Source organism: Saimiri boliviensis, chromosome X (assembly GCF_048565385.1).
Source record: "Saimiri boliviensis isolate mSaiBol1 chromosome X, mSaiBol1.pri, whole genome shotgun sequence".
Lineage (NCBI taxonomy): Eukaryota > Metazoa > Chordata > Mammalia > Primates > Cebidae > Saimiri > Saimiri boliviensis.
In genome coordinates, this window is record NC_133470.1 from 57,528,623 (window position 1) to 57,549,671 (window position 21,049).

Genomic DNA, 21,049 nt, shown 5'->3' on the forward strand with positions numbered 1-21,049 from the left:
GCGCCATTGCACTCCAGCCTGGGTAACAAGAGCGAAACTCCGTCTCAAAAAAAAAATAAAATAAAATAAAAAAAATAAAAATTAAAGCTGTAAATTGATTGCTGGAAAGTCACAAATATTTGTGAGGGATTGCTCACACCTTATACCTCAATCACTCTCAGATGAATCTTCCTAAAACACAGCTCAAACCACACCCCTCTTCAAAAACCTTCTCTTAGCACTCCTTTCCTACGGAGGAAAGTCTTAAGCCCTTAGCATGTCCCATAAGGTCAGGCCTCAACCTTTCCTTCCAACCCCATTTCCCAAACCTCCCTTTCTGCTGCCTACATCCCAGATGACTCAAATTATCTGTTGTCCCTTTATATTCTGTGCCACTCCTGCTACATGAAATGCCCTCTCCTGAACAGTGTCATGCAGTAGGATAAGCAGGCCCTTCAGAGTCAGGTTTAGGTTCCAATTCAGACTCTGTTTCAAAAAAATATGTATTTTATTGTGTTTTAGGTTTTGGGGTACATGTGAAGACCATGCAGGATTGTTGCATAGGTACATACATCACAATGTGGTTTGCTGCCTTCCTCCCCATCACCTATACGTGGCATTTCTCCCCATGTTATCCCTCCCCAACTCCCCACCCCCCTCTGTCCCTCCTCTAGTTCCCCCCCACAGACCCCAGTGTGTGATGCTCCCCTCCCTGTGTCCATGTGTTCTCAATGTTCTCTTGACCTTACTAGTTGAGAAAGTTACTTTACTCATCAGAACTTCAGTTTCCTCATCTATAAAATGGCAATAATAATCCTTATCTCAAAAATCTGTTATAAGATGTAATGCCTGGCACATGGAAACAGCTAAACAAGTGATAGTGCTATTAATCCTACCCAACTCCAACGGTGCTTCCTCGTTGGCTCCTCCCTTGTGCTCCCACTGGGAAATCAGCTTTCCCTCTCATGTCATATATCATCATGTCCACCTGTTCCCACTTTTATGGCTCCCATCTGCATCTGCTACCTTATATGACACACATTTCTACCCATGTCTTGTCTCCCCCACCAGCCTAAGAACTTCTTGAAACCAGTATCCATCTGTGTGACTCACTCTATAAGCCTGACAGTCCCAAGAACAATGGCTTAAACACGGTATGTGCACAAGTATGTATTGAATGCATAGTATGTGTTTGCTAACTATATATGCCACTTATTAGATGTGTCATGTTGCCTTGCGATATAAGTAGGGGCCACATCAATTGTTCTGAATAACGCCTAGCCTCAGTGTTTAGCAAATACTCAAACAACATCAGAGACTGAAGCTGCCAACATAAAAATAAAGGACAAACAGAAAAGTTGGTAATACAGTCACCTTTCAGAGTGATAGTGTTTTTATTTTCTACTAGTTTAAGTTATAATCACCTTGCCCAATTTTAAGTTATAATCACCTTAACCAATATTATTGGTTTAAGTTATAATCCAATAATTATAAAGAGATCACATTTAAGTGAGGGGGGTTCCAACTACTACTGCTTATGCATTTCCTTTCAGAAACCTACAGAAAATGACACATTCACCAACAGATATATTAATAATCTGAAGATGTATGATCAACAACTTTGTTTAGCCATTTCCATATACAGAGCATTTTTATAATCCATTAATTCCTTCGAGCCTCACAACAATCTTGGGAGGGAGGTATAATTACCCCCATTTTACAGATGAAGTAAAAGTTATCTAGCCGGGCGCGGTGGCTCAAGCCTGTAATCCCAGCACTTTGGGAGGCCGAGGCGGGTGGATCACGAGGTCGAGAGATCGAGACCATCCTGGTCAACATGGTGAAACCCCGTCTCTACTAAAAATACAAAAAATTAGCTGGGCATGGTGGCACGTGCCTATAATCCCAGCTACTCAGGAGGCTGAGGCAGGAGAATTGCCTGAACCCAGGAGGCGGAGGTTGCGGTGAGCCGAGATCGCGCCATTGCACTCCAGCCTGGGTAACAAGAGTGAAACTCCGTCTCAAAAAGAAAAAAAGTTATTTGGGGCCAGGCACAGTGGCTCATGCTAAGGCCAAGTGGGGAGAATTGCCTGAGCTCAGGAGTTTGAGACCACCCTGGACAACAAGACAAAATCCCATCTCTACTCAAAAAATACAAAAAAACTAGCCAGGCATAGTGGTGGGTGCCTGTAATCCCAGCTACTCGGGACTGAGGCACAAGATTGCTTGAACCCAGGAGGTGGAGGTTGCAGTTTGCTGAGATCACAGCTCTACACTCCAGCTTGGGCGACAGAACAAGAGTTTGTCTCAAAAAAAAAAAAAAAAAAAAAGTGATTTGGTTGGGTGTGGTGGCTCACACCTATAATCCCAACACTTTGAAAGGCCGAGGTGGGAGGCTTGCTTGAGCCCAGGAATTCAGATCAGTCTGGGCAAGATAGTGAGCCCAGTTTCTAAAAAAAAAAATTAACATAACCCAGGCATAGTGGTATGTACTTGTAGTTCAGCTAAGGGGCAGAATGAGATGAGAGGATCACTTGAGCCCAGGAATTTGAGGTGAAAGTGAGCTCTGATTGTGCCACTATACTCCAGCCTGGGCAACAAAGTAAGACTTTGTCTCTAAAACAAGAAAAATGAAAAGTGATTTGTGGGACCATGTGCAGTGGCTCACGCCTGTAATCCCAGCACTTTGGGAGGCGAAAATGGGCGGATCACTTGAGGCCATGAGTTTGCTGTCAGCCTGGCCAACATGATGAACTCTGTCTCTACCAAAAATACAAAAATCATCCAGGCCTGGTGGTGTGTGCTTGCAGCCCCAGCTACTCAGGAGGCTAAGACACGATGATCACTTGAACCCAAAAGGCAAAGACTGCAGTGAGCCGAGATCATGCCACTGCACTCCAGCCTGGGTGACAAAGAAAGACTCTGTCTCAGAAAAAAAAAGTGATTTGTGTTAGATCCCAAGTTGGTGAAAGCCAAGAACGTAATCCTGGTCTTCTAACTCCGAGTCCAATGTTCCTTTCTCTCCACATAAACCGAGAGCATAATTTTGTTTTGCTTCCACCCTACCTACTTTCAGAAAGTCGCTCTGCTGGCACACTGTGAGGAAGCGGAGTGGGAGTATAAACATCACTGTGGTCAAGACAGTGGGAAACATCCCACCTTTGCCTCTAGCTAATCAGGCTTTTAGAATCCAGCAACTGAATGGAAAGAAATGGGAGAATGGGTTAGCTGCTGGGTTTTATTTTCTACCTGTCCTATTTTTGGCTTTTTGTGAATACTCAGAAACAGAAAACTACCACAAATTTCAAGGAGCCCCTGATCTAGAATATCTCTTGGATCTTTTGCTCATGTGGAAAATTTTGGCTATGAGTTCAATACCAGCCTGGCCAGCATGGTAAAACCCATCTCTACTAAAAATACAAAAATTAGCCAGGCCTGGCTTAATTGTTGTCCACTTAATTGTTGACTCTTACCACTTTGAGTCTTAGAAAAGAAAGAAAGATGCCAGCCGCAGTGGCTCACGCCTATAATCGCAGCACTTTGGGAGGCCAAGGGGGTTGAATTACCTGAGGTCAGGAGTTCGAGACCACCCTGGCCAATGTGGTGAAACCCCATCTCTACGAAAAATGCAAAAATTAGCCAGGCACAGTGGCACACACCTGTAGTCCCTGCTACTAGGTAGGATGAGGCAGGAGAATCACTTGAACCCGGGAGATCCAGGTGCAGTGAGCTGAGATCGTGCCACTGCACTACAGCCTGGGTGACAGAGACTTAATGTCAAAAACAAAAATTTTAAAAAAAAGAAAACAGCACTTTGGGAGGCCGAGGCGGGTGGATCACGAGGTCGAGAGATCGAGACCATCCTGGTCAACAAGGTGAAACCCCGTCTCTACTAAAAATACAAAAAGTTAGCTGGGCATGGTGGTGCGTGCCTGTAATCCCAGCTACTTAGGAGGCTGAGGCAGGAGAATTGCCTGAGCCCAGGAGGCGGAGGTTGCGGTGAGCCAAGATCGCGCCATTGCACTCCAGCCTGGGTAACAAGAGCGAAACTCCGTCTCAAAAAAAAAAAAAGAAAAGAATAAAAACCTTTACTTGCCCCTAGCTTATCAAACTTTTGCCCTTCAACCATGTTTTAATTGAACTGCTTTTTTTTCTTTGGAATCTTAATCCCTCTGATATGCATTAGCTGGTGATTTTTAGCACACTTTCAGTTAGCATCCACTTCACAAAACCATTCCGTTCCTAGGGCTTATGATAAGATTCCTTTTACTGTGGATACAGCACCAAGCAGTTCACCATAATGTGTAAACAAAACAAAACAAAACAAAGCTGAAACATTCCTCCTTTTCCTTTCAGTGAACTCTCACCTTTCTATTTATGTGGCACAACTCGCATATCCTTAACCTCTTAAGGATCAGCATTTCAGATTATACCAGGAGTTTTCTCTTGGTCAGGCCACAGTAAAACAAACGATTAAATAATCAAACGCAATCAAATGAGCTGCAGGAACTGCGACAGTGTACATATTCTCACCAAAAGTGAGCAGAGAACATATGCAGGAAAAGCACAGACTCCGAGAGGCAAATCAGAAGGGCTACACAAGAAATACCAGCTGGCAGCAGTTACCACAGCAGTTTTTCCCTTTTTTTTTCTTTTGAGATGCAGTTTTGCTCTTGTGGCCCAGGCTGGAGTGCAGTGGTGCTATCTTGGCTCACTGCAACCTCTGCCTCCCAGGTTCAAGCAATTCTCCTGCCTCAGCCTCCCAAGTAGCTGGAATTACAGGTATCTGCCATCATGCCCAGCTAATTTTTCTTGTATTTTTAGTAGAGACGGGGTTTCACCGTGTTGGCCAGGCTAGTTTCAAACTCCTGACTTCAGGTGATCCACCTGCCTCGGCCTCCCAAAGTGCTGGGATTATATAAGTGTGAGCCACCGTGCTGGGCCTTCTACTATCACTTTCAAATCTTTCTTTCTCCCTGCTCTTGGTTGACTGCATCCGACTAAGAAGGTTGCCACATTGGTCCTAGACTCTGTATTTGGTGATAAATCCACTCAAAACAAAGTTATAACCATATAGGACATACTTGTCAATGACTCTGACTTTATTTTTCACAGTCATCTTTCAGCCAAGAAAAAAAATTAATTATCACTCCACCCAATCATTACCCTCCATTCTTCTGGGTATATGCTTTGGCATAAAGGGTTGGCTTGCTTGCAGTCTCGTTGGGGATGTTTATTATTCTTTCTATTACTCCAAGTCTCCTGCCAACCGGCAGAAAGAAAACCTCCACACACAATGGGGGAAGGAAAGAGCTTCCCATAGCTGAGTCAGCTGTGACCATTGGAAAAGCCAAGCTAGGTGAAGTTCCTTCAGCCCAGCAGCCCCCAACCTTATCCCTGTTTTACTCTCTGGGGGCTGAGCCCCTTGTGCCAGGGAGTAAGTAGGCAGCTCTTTGTTCCACACTCAAGCAGAATTCAGTGGCATGTGAAGCCATCCAATAATCCTGAACTTAGATTGACCTTGACCTAACCATAGCTCAGTGTGATCAAGAAAATAATTCAGCCGGGCGCGGTGGCTCAAGCCTGTAATCCCAGCACTTTGGGAGGCCGAGGCGGGTGGATCACGAGGTCAAGAGATCAAGACCAACCTGGTCAACATGGTGAAACCCCGTCTCTACTAAAAATACAAAAAATTAGCTGGGCATGGTTGCACGTGCCTGTAATCCCAGCTACTCAGGAGGCTGAGGCAGGAGAATTGCCTGAACCCAGGAGGCGGAGGTTGTGGTGAGCCGAGATAGCGCCATTGCACTCCAGCCTGGGTAACAAGAGCGAAACTCCGTCTCAAAAAAAAAAAAAGAGCGCCGGGCGCGGTGGCTCAAGCCTGTAATCCCAGCACTTTGGGAGGCCGAGGCGGGTGGATCACGAGGTCAAGAGATCGAGACCATCCTGGTCAACATGGTGAAACCCCGTCTCTACTAAAAATACAAAAAATTAGCTGGGTGTGGTGGTGCGTGCCTATAATCCCAGCTACTCAGGAGGCTGAGGCAGGAGAATTGCCTGAACCCAGGAGACGGAGGTTGCGGTGAGCCGAGATCGCGCCATTGCACTCCAGCCTGGGTAACAAGAGCGAAACTCCGTCTCAAAAAAAAAAAAAAAAAAAAAAAGAAAAGAAAAGAAAATAATTCAGTGGTGCAAAGGTGCTTTCCTTAAAAAATAACTTGCCATGGGGAATTTTTTACTGTCCCCCACACTTATCTGTAGCAAACAGAGACCAGGACAAAATATTCAAGCAGCTGACCTTAATCCCCAATTGTTTAGGAGGTGCTGTGGTAGTTCCTTGGTCAGCTTAGATATCACTTTGCCCCAGACAGGCGTGTTGAGTATATCTAACAGTACAGAAGATTGTCCCTTAGGAACAAACATCTGCCAAGTAAGGGTAATTGCTGAACAAGAGGGTCCCTGGCACAGCTACATATCATGTCTTATAAGGTCAAAGCCACTAAAGAGAAAGGCCCAAAGTTCTGTTTGTATCCACCACTTTCCACTTCTACCACCTCCACTCCCCGAGTGTGGGAATCCCATTTGCCTCAGAGATCTGGGCTGGGAGTCACCCTGCAACCTCCCTTCCCCTGGTGGTGTAGAAAAGCTTAAAGGCCAGAGCCACCAGCTCAGAGAAACAGCTCATCGAAGCTTTGCACTTACTTCTCATAGCGCTGATAAGTGCGTTGCCGTCTTTGATCACGTCTTTGATGAATTTGTTGGTCCTCTCCAGTTCCTGCTCATAACACTTGAGCCTCTCTCGGAAATCAGGGCTGTCCAGGTAGCAGTCGCTGAACTCCAGTGGGGGATGCCCCATGGTTCTGATGGCCGGGAGTAGGGGGAAAGAGGGAAGACACAAAGACCGGGAGCATCAATGGCACAGTAGAGGAAGTAGAGGGGACGGACTGAGCGCCCGACCCACTTGAGGAAGTTTATAGCCTCTGTCCCTTTGGAGGACAGGTACCTGTTTCAATGAGATTCCCGGGGAGCGCTGGCTGGTCCGGACAGAGAACCGGCGCCCGGCGGTGGCTTCAGAGCCAAAGAGAGCTAACTATCGCAGTCGGATCCCGGCAGGATGCTGCCTAGCAAGCAGCATGCCCCCTAGGCATCGCCTCCCCAGATAGGCGGCAGAAACCGCAGCCCGACTTGCCTCCGGAGATCGGCCGAATCCTTCCTGAGCAATTGCAAACGTGACACTTGGGCCCGCCCGCCCAGGGCGTAGGCGAGGGTGAGAGCTGCAGCTGGGAGCAGCCTCTCCAGGCTACAGGCTCCTCGCTCCCGAGCGAGCGGAAGACTTCCTTAGCCGAACTCCGCGGGCAACCCGGATTGCACTGTCCCCTCCCCCTTCTTAAAGCCAACGCCTGCGCCCCGCCCCAGCGAAACCCGAGGACCAAACAGGAGCGCTCAGGCTCCTTCTTCAACTGTCTTCCTTGTACCCTAAGGTTTCGTGACCAGGGCCTGCCGGCTACTGAGACTTCTTCCTGGTGCAAAGAAGCTTGCCGGCCGTCCTGTTAGGCGCCGGAAGGGTTAAGCCGCGGCGGCAATTAAACGTAGCCCGGCTCCATCGACACCGCAGCGGGAAGAGGAGGGCGAGAGCGCGACGCACAATAGCCGCGGTGGCCCAGCGTTTCCCTACGGAAACTGGGGAGCAGTCAGCGCCCTAGGACTCCAGCTGGAAAGCGTGGCGGCCTGGGAGATGTAGTCTTTCCGTTTGCACTCCCCAAGACTCCTCCCTGCAGTCTCCCCACCACCCCGCCCGGGCGGCTGCTCTCCCAGAACCGCATTCCCGGCCTGCCGCAGGCTCGAGAGCAGGGTCCGGCCGCCAGGGGCAGGTGCGCGGCGCTGGACTCTGCGGGAAGTTTCCGAAACTACAGCAAGAACCTGCAAGACTAGATTGCAGGAGGCCATCTGTCACGTCCCATGATTCGGCTGCATTGTGTATTCTTTTGCCTTCCCCTCTTTCCAGCCTCCTTCGGACCTACCAACTTCTTTTCCTTTTTCCTTTCCCATGTCTCCTGCTCCCAGCGCTCTAATTCCCGTGGGCCTTAGACCTGAAGGGTTAACTCCTACTCTAGGGTGTCTGTGAAGCTCAGAGCCCCCTGCCAAAGAAAGGGAGGCCATAATTCAGAGTTAATTTTTTCCTGAATAGGACCTCACAGCATGGCTTTTGTGGCATATATTGATGATTAATGCATTTGATTTTCCATGTGTAAGTGGAAAGTCTAAGAAGAGGATGTTGTAAATTGTCTTGCAGTTTGCCTTGAAGGCAACAGGCTTGAGACTAAGGGTAGCTAGAGGCTCGAAAAACTAAAAAATAGTGTGGCCGTGGGCAAAGAAATCCCTTTAATTTTGCAGAAGTCTTTTAGATGGCACTGTGAAGAAAGCCAGGTGACTATAAACAGAATAATAGTGGCTAACCCACCTGACTTAGGGTTCCGTTGCTGCTGTGACAAATTACCACAAACTTGGTGGCCTGAATCAGCATAAAGTTACAATCTACAGCTCCAGAAGGCGGAAATCAGAAATGGGCCTCACTGGGATCAAATCAAGATGCTGGAAGAGTTGTGTTCCTTTCCAGATACTCTAGGGGTAAAATCTGTTTCCTTACCTTTTCTGGCTCAAGCTGCTCACATTCTTTGGCTCATAGCCCCTAGCACTGGCCAGTCAAGTTTTTCTCATGCTGCATCACTGTGACTCTCAGACCTCCCCTTAAGGACCCCCATGATTACACTGGGTTCACGGATAATCTACCCTATCATATCATCCTTAACTTCATCACATCTGCAAATTTCCTTTTGCCATGTAAGATAACGTAGTCACAGGTTCCCCGGATCAGAACAGGGACATCTGTGAAGGAGGAAGCATTACCCACACAACCTATTGTCCACCTCACTAATCTTCGAAACAACCCTATGAGATTGGTCTTATTACTATACCCATTTAAAGATGCAGAGGCTGTGTCAAAGAGAGTTTAAGTGACTTTCCCAGGGACACACAGCTAGTTAAGTAGCAGCACTTGAACTTGAGCCTAGCCCGGCTGGTTCTAGATAGAGGTAGTGCTCTTGACCACTACACTACATAGCAGAATGGCAAAGAGTCCAATGAGAAAACACCCTCTGAAAATAAATAAGTAGCCACATCTCAGGGAGAAGTTTTGTTTCTTACTCTTTTTATCTTTAAGGTAAATTTATAGGAAAAATTTCCAAAATAAGCTTTAAATGCACCATGGGTTGAAAACTGCAGGTACTAAAAGAAGGTGCCTATTCAATGGGTATATGGTCTTTCACTCTAGTAAGTTTCCTTTTAGCATTCATTCACTCATTTAACAAGCATTTTTGAACAGCTGCTATGTACTTTTATTTATAGAGCCTATACACATATTTTCATCACTATAAAAATTGCCATTGCCATTTTAAAATTTCTTATTTATTTTTTGTTTGAGAAAGGGTCTCATCCAGGCTAAAGTGCAATCAATACCTCAGTCATCGCTCCCTGCAGCCTTGACCTCGCTGGACTAAGGTGATCCTCCCACCTCAGCCTCCTCCTAAGTAACTGGGACTACAGGCACAGACAACCACACTTGGCTATTTTTTTTTTTTTTTTTTTGTACAGAGGGGATTTTGCCATGTTGGCCAGGCTGGTCTCGAACTTCTGGGCTAGAGGGATCCACCCACTGCAGCCTCCCAAAGTGCTGGGATTACAGGTGTGAGCCACCTCGTCCAGCTGCTATTGACATTATTGATGTTAGATTCAATCATAATCATCTAAGTTCCTATACTCAAAGTATTTTTCAGTCATCTGTATTATCCTTTATCCAGACAATGAAACTAAAGCACAGAAAAAATAAATTCCCTAGACCAAATACAGAAGAAGAAACAGGGTAAAATTAGAACTCACTCAGGGTGTGGTGGCTCACACTTGTAAACCCAGCACTTTGGGAGGCCAAGGCAGGCGGATCACCTAAGGTCGTCAGGAGTTCAAGACCAGTCTGGCCAACATGGCAAAACCACATCTCTACTAAAAATACGAAAATTAGCCGGGCGCGGTGGCTCAAGCCTGTAATCCCAGCACTTTGGGAGGCCGAGGCGGGTGGATCACAAGGTCAAGAGATCGAGACCATCCTGGTCAACCTGGTGAAACCCCGTCTCTACTAAAAATACAAAAAAGTAGCTGGGCATGGTGGCATATGCCTGTAATCCAAGCTACTCAGGAGGCTGAGGCAGGAGAATTGCCTGAACCCAGGAGGCGGAGGTTGCGGTGAGCCGAGATCGCGCCATTGCACTCCAGCCTGGGCAACGAGAGCGAAACTCCGTCTCAAAAAAAAAAAAAAAAAAAAAATTAGCCAGTGTGGTGGTATGCACCTGTAATGCCACCTACTCAGGAGGCTGAGGCAGAAGAATTGCTTGAATCCAGAAGGCAGAGGTTGCAGTGAGCCAAGATTGTGCCACTGCACTCCATCCTGGGTGACAGAGCAAGACTCCATCTCAAAAAAAGAACTCAGTTCCTCAGATGATACTTGCATTCATCAAGCACTATCTTAAATGCTTTGCAGAATTTCTCCCTAATCCTCACAGCCACCCTACGTGGCTGAGAGTCTTTAAATTTTGTTCACATAACCCCTAAAAGAATTTTGGGTGCTGGGCGCGGTGGCTTAAGCCTGTAATCCCAGCACTTTGGGAGGCCGAGGCGGGTGGATCACGTCAAGAGATCGAGACCGGCCGGGCGCGGTGGCTCAAGCCTGTAATCCCAGCACTTTGGGAGGCCGAGGCGGGTGGATCACGAGGTCGAGAGATCGAGACCAACCTGGTCAACATGGTGAAACCCCGTCTCTACTAAAAATACAAAAAATTAGCTGGGCATGGTGGCGCATGCCTATAATCCCAGCTACTCAGGAGGCTGAGGCAGGAGAATTGCCTGAACCCAGGAGGCGGAGGTTGCGGTGAGCCGAGATCGCGCCATTGCACTCCAGCCTGGGTAACAAGAGCGAAACTCCTTCTCAAAAAAAAAAAAAAAAAAAAGAGATCGAGACCATCCTGGTCAACATGGTGAAGCCCTGTCTCTACTAAAAATACAAAAAAAATAAGCTGGGCATGGTGGCATGTGCCTGTATTCCCAGCTACTCAGGAGGCTGAGGCAGGAGAATTGCCTGAACCCAGGAGACGGAGGTTGCGGTGAGCCGAGATCACGCCATTGCACTCCAGCCTGGGTAACAAGAGTGAAACTCCGTCTCAAAAAAAAAAAAAAAAAAAAAAAAAAAGAATTTTGGGGAGCTATGTACTCCTTTATTTTTATTTTTATTAATTTATTTTTTTTGAGATGGAGTTTCGCTCTTGTTACCCAGGCTGGAGTGCAACGGCGCGATCTCGGCTCACCACAACCTCCGCCTCCTGGATTCAGGCAATTCTCCTGCCTCAGCCTCTTGAGTAGCTGGGATTACAGGCACACGCCACCATGCCCAGCTAATGTTTTGTGTTTTTTAGTAGAGACGGAGTTTCACCATGTTGACCAGGATGGTCTCGATCTCTTGACCTCGTGATCCACCCGCCTCTGCCTCCCAAAGTGCTGGAATTACAGGCTTGAGCCACCGCGCCTGGCCGTACTCTTTTATTTTTAAGTTGACATCTATTTTTTTTTTTTTTTTTTTTTTTTTTGAGACAGAGTTCCTGGGCATTAGAGTGAGACTCAAAATTTATTGGAACTGCATCTCTTAGTAAAATGGGTAAGAAAGGGGTAGGTTTCAGGGCATTCAGTTAAAGAAGATTTCCTGGATACCAATATTTTAAATTTTTTCTATGTTTAGCCCCAAGGGTTTTTATGCCCTGGGCCAAAGCACCGTACTAAGATTCTTGACCTTTGAAAGGTATCCTTTCCCTTTGAGTTATTGAGCAAGGGAGATAGGAAAGGAAAACTGGAAGTGAGGTCTCAGGCAAATGATTTTTAGAAAAAGTACTAAAGAAAATTGAGTATTTGGAAATTGGTTCCCTTTCGGCTACCTGGTGACCTCAAAGCCCTTGGACAGTTTCCATGTACCTTGAGATGGACTGAATATTTGTATTCACCCAAAGTTTATATGTTGAAATCTAACTCTCTAGATGATGGTATTAAGAGGTGGGGCACTGAGACTTGGTTAGGTCATGAGGGTGGAGCCTTTATGAGCCGGATGAGTGGACTTGTAAAAGAGGCCTGAGAGAGCTCCCTTGTCCCTTCCACCATGTGAGGACAGAGATAAGACAGCAGTCTACAAAGCAGGAAGCAGGCCTTCTGCAGGCACTCAATCTGCAATATGCCTTGATGTGGGACTGAAGCAGAATAGGGTCTGGAGGCAGGGAACCTAAGGCCATTTCATACTGACTTTCTAAAACTAAATTGAAAGGAAGACCCCAACTTTCCATGCCTGAGTAACAAAAGGACCACAGGCTACTCCCTTTGCAAATGCCCACCTTTTCTGAGGGGCAGATGGAAAATTGAAAGTACCTCTGATTGGTTGCTGAAAGCATACGAGTGTAAGTGCAGAAGCAAAGTCCTCCTTAAGTGTCTGATGCCAGGGGTCTCTTGGTCACTTGCAGAACATCATTCATTCTATCAGTTTTGGTTCACACAAGTTTGCTGAGAGCTTTTATCTAGATGGGATCAGATGATATGTCACCAATACTGCTCTTTGTAACATCACTTCAGCCTCTGATTGGTTGCTTTCTACAATCAATCAGAGTGATTGCAAGCCACCACTTCATTTCCACAGAGCGAACATGAAATAGCCAATGGAAACGTCTAGCGGGTATTTGGACACCAGAAGATTTTGTATGGGGGTGCTTGAAACGCTTGCTTCAGCCTGCTTCCACACCGTGGAGTGTGCTTTCATTTTCAAGAAATCCCTGCTTTCGTTGCTTCATTCTTTCCTTGCTTTGCTGTGTGTTTTGTCCAGTTCTTTGCTCAAAATGCCAAGACCCTAGACAACTTGCAGTCAAAACCCTCTACCAGTAATAGAACTTCTTAGCCTCCAAAACTAGGAAATAAATTTCTGGGTTTTTTTGGTTTTATTTTGTTTTTTGTTTTTTTCACTGAGTTTCACTCTTGTTGCCCAGGCTGGAGTGCAATGGTGCAATCTCGGCTCACTGTAACCTCCGCCTCCTGAGTTCAGGCGAGTCTCCTGCCTCACCCTCCCGAGTAGCTCGGACTACAGGTGCATGCCACGACGCCCAGCTAATTTTTAGTAGATACAGGGTTTCTCAGTATTAGTCAGGCTGGTCTCGAACTTCTGACCTCAGGTGATCTGCCCACCTGGCCTCCAAAAGCCACTGTGCACAGCCGTAATTTCTGTTGTTTATAAGCCTCCAGTCTATAATATGTCTGGTATAGCAGCCCAAATGGACTAAGACATACCTTCAGGGCTAGGTTTACCCCAGTATAAAGACAGCTACTACAGTATCATTATCCTCACTTTATATGTGAGGGATGGTAGGCTCAGAGAATTTGAATAACGGCCTAGTCTCATGTAGCTAGTAAGGTTTAACAAACTCCACTGGTTACATGCAATTTGAGTCTGTGACAGTAAAAGGAATACACATACACATGCACTTGTAAGCCGGGTTGGCCACTATTTTACAAGGAAGCAAAAGAAATCCCATTTTAGGAGGGGTCCAGTCACTCACGTCTGTTATCCCATGTGGGGAACATTCCCGTGTGAGACCCCCAAAAGGCATGAGTCTCACTATACGGTGAGTTTGATCCCAAACACAGTTTCCTACTGGAGGCAGTTGAGCTATCCAGAGAAAGGAACTGAAAGATGAATGATCAGTTTCTAATATCAGCCACAAAATCGTTTGGGCCTAAAACTATGCCTTGCTGCTAGACCGAGTGACCCCCTGCCAGTAACCAGTTCCTGCTTTTAACTTCTTTAAGAATAAGTTTTTTTTTTTTTTTTTTTTTTTTTTTTTTTTTTTTTTTTGAGACCGAGTTTTGCTCTTGTTACCCAGGCTGGAGTGCAATGGCGCAATCTCGGCTCACCGCAACCTCCGCCTCCTGGGTTCAGGCAATTCTCCTGCCTCAGCCTCCTAAGTAGCTGGGATTACAGGCACGCGCCACCACGCCCAGCTAGTTTTTTGTATTTTTAGTAGAGACGGGGTTTCACTATGTTGACCAGGATGGTCTCGATCTCTCGACCTCGTGATCCACCCGCCTCGGCCTCCCAAAGTGCTGGGATTACAGGCTTGAGCAACCGCGCCCGGCCAAGAATAAGTTTTAACCTTTTCTTTACTTGCCTAACTGCCTTGTACCCTAGATAATGGTTTAACTGTCGGGATATTTGCAAAGCAAATGCCACCATAAGGGATGGCTTTGATTTCTGACTCAGAGATTCCTGAATGGGGAAGTTGAGATAAGTTGAGTCAGGAGTAGACAAAGGAGAATCCGGTTAAAAGATATTCTGATGAGCAAAACCAGAAAACCTTTTCACATCTCAGTTCTAAAAGAAGATCAAACCAGAGGTACCTGCAGCCAGGAGGAATAATGTCTGTATGTAAACAAGCTTTGTGATCACAGGAAATTCTGTTACTTTTTACAACCACTGATTGTGTATCTGACTTTTCAATTGTATAGGCCATGTAAGGTATACATTTGCATTTCCTCTTGCTATGACGTAAACCAGAGCAGAAGAAAGTGTATTTATTCCTGGCCTTTGAAAAATAAAATTTGCTAGGCCAGGCGCGGTGGCTCAAGCCTGTAATCCCAGCACTTTGGGAGGCCGAGGCGGGTGGATCACGAGGTCAAGAGATCGAGACCATCCTGGTCAACATGGTGAAACCCCATCTCTACTAAAAATTAGCTGGGCCTGGTGCCGTGTGCCTGTAATCCCAGCTACTCAGGAGGCTGAGGCAGGAGAATTGCCTGAACCCAGGAGGCGGAGGTTGCGGTGAGCCAAGATCGCGCCATTGCACTCCTGCCTGGGTAACAAGAGTGAAACTTCGTCTCAAAAAAAAATAATAATAAGATAAAATAAAATTTGCTGTTTAGGCACGGCCTATCAGCCCTCCAGATCCCCGCTCAAGCGCACTCTCTCTTCCAGGTATTGGGACCCTCTTGCAGGTTGAAAGACCCCCGGCAGACGTGCCTACCCGTCCCAGACGGTCCCCGACAATCCCAGCACTTTGGGAGGCGGAGGCGGGCAGATCACTTGAGGTCAGGAGCCTGGTCAACCTGGAGAAACACTGTCTCTGCTAAAAATACAAAAATTAGTCGGGCATGGCAGTGTGTGCCAGTAATCCCAGCTACTCGTGAGGCTGAGACATGAGAATCATTTGAACCCCGGAGGCGGAGGTTGCAGTGAGTCGAGATCACACCACTGCACTCTAGCTTGGGCGACAGAGCCTGACTCTGTCTCAAAAAAAAAAAAAAAAAAAAAACACAAAAACTGGTCTGGGAGGCTGGAAAGAAAAGGCAATTTTCCAAATGAATTTTTAGAATTTATTAAATATGTTCAAAAAAGAGTTTTATCCTGGTGGGTGTGGTGACAGTCGCCTGGAGTCCTCATCGCCAGGAACTTGAGGCAGGAAGATTCCTTTGGCCCAGGAGTTCGAGTCTGCAGTGAGCTATGTTCACGTCTGTGAATAGCCACTGCTCTCCAATCTGGGCAACATAGGGAGAACCTGTGTCTGAAAAAAAAGTTTTATCCTAAAGATATAAAGTAATATTTTTAAAACACTATGCTTCTTATAAAGGATCCTAAAGGTCTTTGTCCTGAAATGTTTTAATCCTTCCTTCACAAAGAGGTAGAGAAAATATAGGTAGAGAAAAAAAAGTTTTTTAACTGTTTTTTTCTTTTCTTTAATGAAAGCCTCTCATTTTGAAAAGAAATGTTTTTCTTCAAGCAACAAAGGTGGTAGAGGAAGTTACTGGTCTGTATCCAATAACAAGAAGAAAACCTGGAGGTGAAATGGAGGTGACAGGAGGAGAGAGAGGGGACACCACAAATTGCCGATGATTTCTCCTATGCCAGGCACTTGACGTGAATGATTTCATTTACTTTCCATGGCAACTCACTGAGGAAGGTGCTATTGTCACTTAATGAGGCAACCGAACCTCAGAGAAGTTAAGCTACTTGGCCAAGGTCACCGAGAGAATAAATGATGTCCTAGAGATTCAAATCCATGTCTGAATTCAAAGTCATGTTGTGCCATTGCATTACAGTGCCTTCCAGTCTAACTCATCAACATCTAATCTGCATTCTCTCCTGCTTATGTGACTGGATGTACTTGGAACTATAATATGGAAAAAATAGTTCTGGGTCACTTGCTGTAACTTCAGCAAATGATTTGAAATTATCCCAGGCTGAATATTAACAGAGGCTTTATGTTGAACTTCTCTGAAGAGCTAGCTGACAGAACTGGCTCCCAAGCTACATATGCTCAACTCTCTAGAATTTCCAGACCTGCACAGCATAAGACATAAGACAAAGCGGATAACTGCCCCTCAGCCCAACAACACTGCTAGCCGAGCCCCTAGTTCTAGCCTGGTCTAAATCCTCTACTACTGTTGGCTCCATTCCCAGCTCCAGTCTTGGCTCTGGTCCATCCCCTGCTTTGACTGAACTTGGCTTAGTTTTTTTCCTCAACCTAAGCCAAGATTTTAAAACTTTTAGGAGCGAGAAGTGGCAAATGGTTGAAGAAAGGAAAAATCCTCTTTTATAATTCTCTGTACCTCCAGCTCCCCATTTACCCTGTCCCTTCAAATTTTTCTTTATGGAATTGCTTGGTGAAAAAAAAGAGTCACCAATGTATAGCTTTAAAAATATAATCTATTTGAGCCGGGCGCGGTGGCTCAAGCCTGTAATCCCAGCACTTTGGGAGGCCGAGACCGGTGGATCCCAAGGTCAAGAGATCGAGACCATCCTGGTCAACATGGTGAAACCCCGTCTCTACTAAAAATACAAAAAATTAGCTGGGCATGGTGGTGCATGCCTGTAATCCCAGCTACTCAGGAGGCTGAGGCAGGAGAATTGCCTGAACCCAGGAGGCGGAGGTTGTGGTGAGCCGAGATGGTGCCATTGCACTCCAGCCTGGGTAACAAGAGTGAAACTCTGTCTCAAAAAAAAAAAAAAAAAAAAAAAAATATATATATATATATATATATATATATATATATATATAATCTATTTGAATCTACATGATTCAATATCCACCAAAATCCTTTATCTGTAGAACTCACCATTTTCATCACGTTTTCATACCAGCAGTACCATGTCAAAGCTATCTATTGGGAACAGCCTGGGAATTTTTTCCTTGTGATCATTTTTTGTGTCCATTTTGATTCCTAGTAAGCTGCATTTCAAAAAAAAAAAAAAAATCAAACAAGGTTTGATTAGAATTTCAATTTAGAATTTCAATTCTAAAAGGCTTTGTAAGAGCAATAAAGGCACAGTTGTATTACTTTTTAGCTCCCAGGAAGATATCAATGTCCAGCATCCCAGCATAGCCTGCTGGGATACTCCATTTTACAGCATCTTAGAAGATAATATGCTCTACTGAGGGGTCAGTAATTTCCCAGCAGCCCCTAGAGGTGCCTGTTGAATCATGGAAACTAAATTATAATATTCTACTAATGATTCTTGCACTTTGGTTTGTATGAGAATCACCTAGGGGACTTATTGAAAATTTAGATTTCCAGGCTGGGCGCGGTGGCTCAAGCCTGTAATCCCAGCACTTTGGGAGGCTGAGGCTGGTGGATCACGAGGTCAAGAGATCGAGACCATCCTGGTCAACATGGTGAAATCCCGTTCTCTATTAAAAATACAAAAAAAATAGCTGGGCATGGTGGCGCGTGCCTGTAATCCCAGCTACTCAGGAGGCTGAGACAGGAGAATTGCCTGAACCCAGGAGGCGGAGGTTGTGGTGAGCCGAGATCACGCCATTGCACTCCAGCCTGGGTAACAAGAGCGAAACTCCGTCTCAAAAAAAAAAAAAAAAAAAAAAAAAAAAGAAAATTTAGATTTCCGTGGACCCCTCTCTCAGAGATTCTGATAGTATGATATGGATTGAGGTGTGAGCTGAGGCCAGACAATATGAACTGAGGCCCAAAAGTAACAAAAAAGAATCAGAATCTGATGTGGCTGGGGAAGTGGTGTCTTAGGTAAGACCTTGGGAAATCTAAATTTTTTATAAGTACAACAGGTGATTCTGATGGAGGATGTCCACAATATAGGCATCCAGTCTTATGTACTGATATGGTTTTGGGGGGATTTTTTTGAGACAGGGTCTTGCTGTGCTATCCAGACTAGCCTCAAACTCCTGGGTTCAAACCATTCCCTCCCACCTCAGCCACTAAAATGGCTAGGACTTCAGGAGCATGCCACCACACTCTGCTCAATATGAGGTTTGATCTACTAAAAACTGGTCAAAAACTGGTCGGCATATGACAGTCCTCCTACAACAACGGTTTTGATTAATAACATGAGTGAAAATTTCTATTCCTCATTTTGGCAACATTGGGCTTTCTGGTTTCCGTACTACTTCAATTCATTTTGCATCTGACTCAAAGCTAATAATTAAATAAAAATGATTAACTGTGGAATTTGCATACCATTTTTTTCTTTTGGAAATGGCGTCTCGCTCTGTCACCCAGGCTGGAGTGCAGTGGCGCGATCTAGGCTCACTGCAACCTTCACATCCCAGGTTCAGGCAATTCACCTGCCTCAGCCTCCTAGTAGCTGGGATTGCAGGTGCCCGCCACCACGCCTGGTAAATTTTTGTATTTTTAGTAGAAATGGGGTTTCACTATGTTGGCCAGGCTGGTCTCGAACTCCTGACCTCAAGTGATCCACCAATCCCAAGTGTTGGGATTACAGGTGTGAGCCACCACATCTGACTTGAGTAACATTTTATATGTGGTTATTTCACCAGCATCACATAGCACATTGCATACTCTTTAGCAGAATGATAACTTGAGAAAAATATACAACTGAAATATTTTCAACAAGTTTCTGGCCCTGGGGTTTGGAAAACATGAAGAAGCCTTCAGGCAATTAAGCCCCACAAAGTTCTTTTAGTTTCTTTTAAAGTAAAATGACATAAGCTGAAACACAAAATCCTTTCCAATTTCTAATTATCTTTCCCTTTCAACAACAAAACAAGCAATAGGCAAAAGTCATAATTTGTCATGACTGCAAATGGATGTGTGTGGGAAGTAGAAAAATTCCTTTTTAAGTTTCCTTTCTTGTTAAAAAAATAAGTGTGCTAATAACTTTGTTAAGCCCTATCCTATGTAGTTGTTAGACATGCCATGCTTACAGGCACGTAGTACATTCTTTGTCCTTGTACTTTAACCAAGATATCTGTGCTGGACGTGCTCACAGACATGTCCCAGCTCTCTATGGCTTTTACCTGTTTAGAAGTTTTAAGTTGTTAGCCAACTGAGTTTTAGTTTAAATTGTGAGGCTGGCTCCAGCCGACGGAGATCAGACACAGCAGTAAAGACGACCCCAAATGCATAAGAAATAAATTTGTGTGTTTCCCTTTGTTCATTGTACTCTCGTAGCAAGATGGCTAGTGAGAGTACCCTTCCTGCAGTCCAGAAGTAAAAATTGCATCGCTGAAAGATCCTTTGTCTCAGTGCTAATTTTTCTTTGCGGCATTGAGCATCTATTTCCAACATCTATTTCCAACAATGTACATCTGTACTTAGAGCAGAACAAAACAGATACAAAATAAAGCATTTTAAGAAAGGATTCAAAGGGTAACATTAATTTTTTCCACAATATTAATTTTTCTCACAGACTTACAATAATTTTCATGCTAGTAATTTTATAAATGGACACACCACACAGGCAATGGGTACCGAGATAGTTGTCGAAAGAATGTAACAGCGTGGTTATATTATGCATAATGCAATGCTCTGGCAAGGCCCCGACACATGCCAATCACGCTTTCTTTCTCACGTGGTTAAACCAACATTACCACAGGAAGGAAACTGGTTTCAGAAACTTACTAAGAGTTAATTGTGGGTGAATTCACATTTCAGCCTTCAAAAAGCTTGATTAGACCACTAAGTTACTCTACCTGTTTAGCTTAAGAAGAACAATTTTGAATATTAAGTTAATAATACTGAATGGTAAACGAAACACAAACATCAACATTTACTATGTCCAAGGCACGTGCTTAATCTTTATAATCACTACCCTTTGACGTAGGTACTATCATGTCATTCCAATCTCCAGATGAGAAAACTGAGGCTTAGAAAAGTGAAGCAACTTGTCCAAAGCCGCTGAGGCCCGAGAACCTCACCCTCACTCTTTAAAAAAAAATTTTTTTTCTTTTTTTTTTTTTTTTAAAAAAAAAAGACGGTTTCACCATGTTGGTCAGGCTGGTCTTGAACTCCCTACCTCAGGTGATCCACCTGCCTTGGACTCCAAAGTGCTTGGATTATAGGCATGAGCCACCACGCCCAGCCAAAAAAATTTTTTTTTTTTTTAGAAACAGGGTCCTGTTCTGTTATCCAGGCTGGAGGGCAGTGGTACAATCATGACACATTGCAGCCTTAAGCAGTTATTCTGCCTTAGCCTCACAAGTAGCTGGGACTGCAGGTGCAAACTACCACACTCAACTACTTGGTTTTTCTATTTTTTGGTAGAGATGGGATTCGCTATGTTGCCCAGGCTGGTCTTGAACTCCTGGCCTCAAGTGATCCTCCAGTCTCGGGCTCCCAAAGTACTGGAATTACAAGCATGAACCATCACACCCAGCTGTGAGACCCTCACTCAAGTATTGTGCTAGCCTGCTTCTGTGCTGAGATACCATTTTCATCACATTGGACAAGCTTTAAAAGTTTGCTAAAAATTGATGTTGACAAAGGGAAACAGGAGTTCTCATAGATTTTGGGGATGTAAACTGGTATGAACATTTTTGAAGGCAATTTAGCAATATCTACCAAAATGTTAAATGCGTGTACTCTTTGATCCATCAGGTCTACTTAAGAATTTGTGGCCGGGCGTGGTGGCTCAAGCCTGTAATCCCAGCACTTTGGGAGGCCGAGGTGGGTGGATCAC

The 21,049-nt window shown here is 45.1% G+C and overlaps 1 protein-coding gene across 3 annotated transcripts in view; it reads right to left on the reverse strand.

The window, feature by feature from the left end:
- Positions 1 to 7,662, reverse strand: part of OPHN1 (oligophrenin 1) — a 391,423-nt gene extending 383,761 nt beyond the window's left edge. Inside the window, exons 1-2 of one of the 3 annotated variants that reach the window (XM_074391741.1) lie at positions 7,169 to 7,662; positions 6,682 to 6,839 (exon numbers count right to left, since the gene is read on the reverse strand). In XM_074391741.1, the coding sequence (XP_074247842.1) occupies positions 6,682 to 6,835 (154 nt within the window). In that variant the 5' untranslated portion in view covers positions 6,836 to 6,839; positions 7,169 to 7,662. Of the gene's footprint in view, positions 1 to 6,681; positions 6,840 to 6,982 lie in introns of all 3 variants that reach the window. The other 2 variants (XM_074391740.1, XM_003940936.4) reach the window with 2 other exon arrangements.
- Positions 7,663 to 21,049: the final 13,387 nt, after the last annotated feature.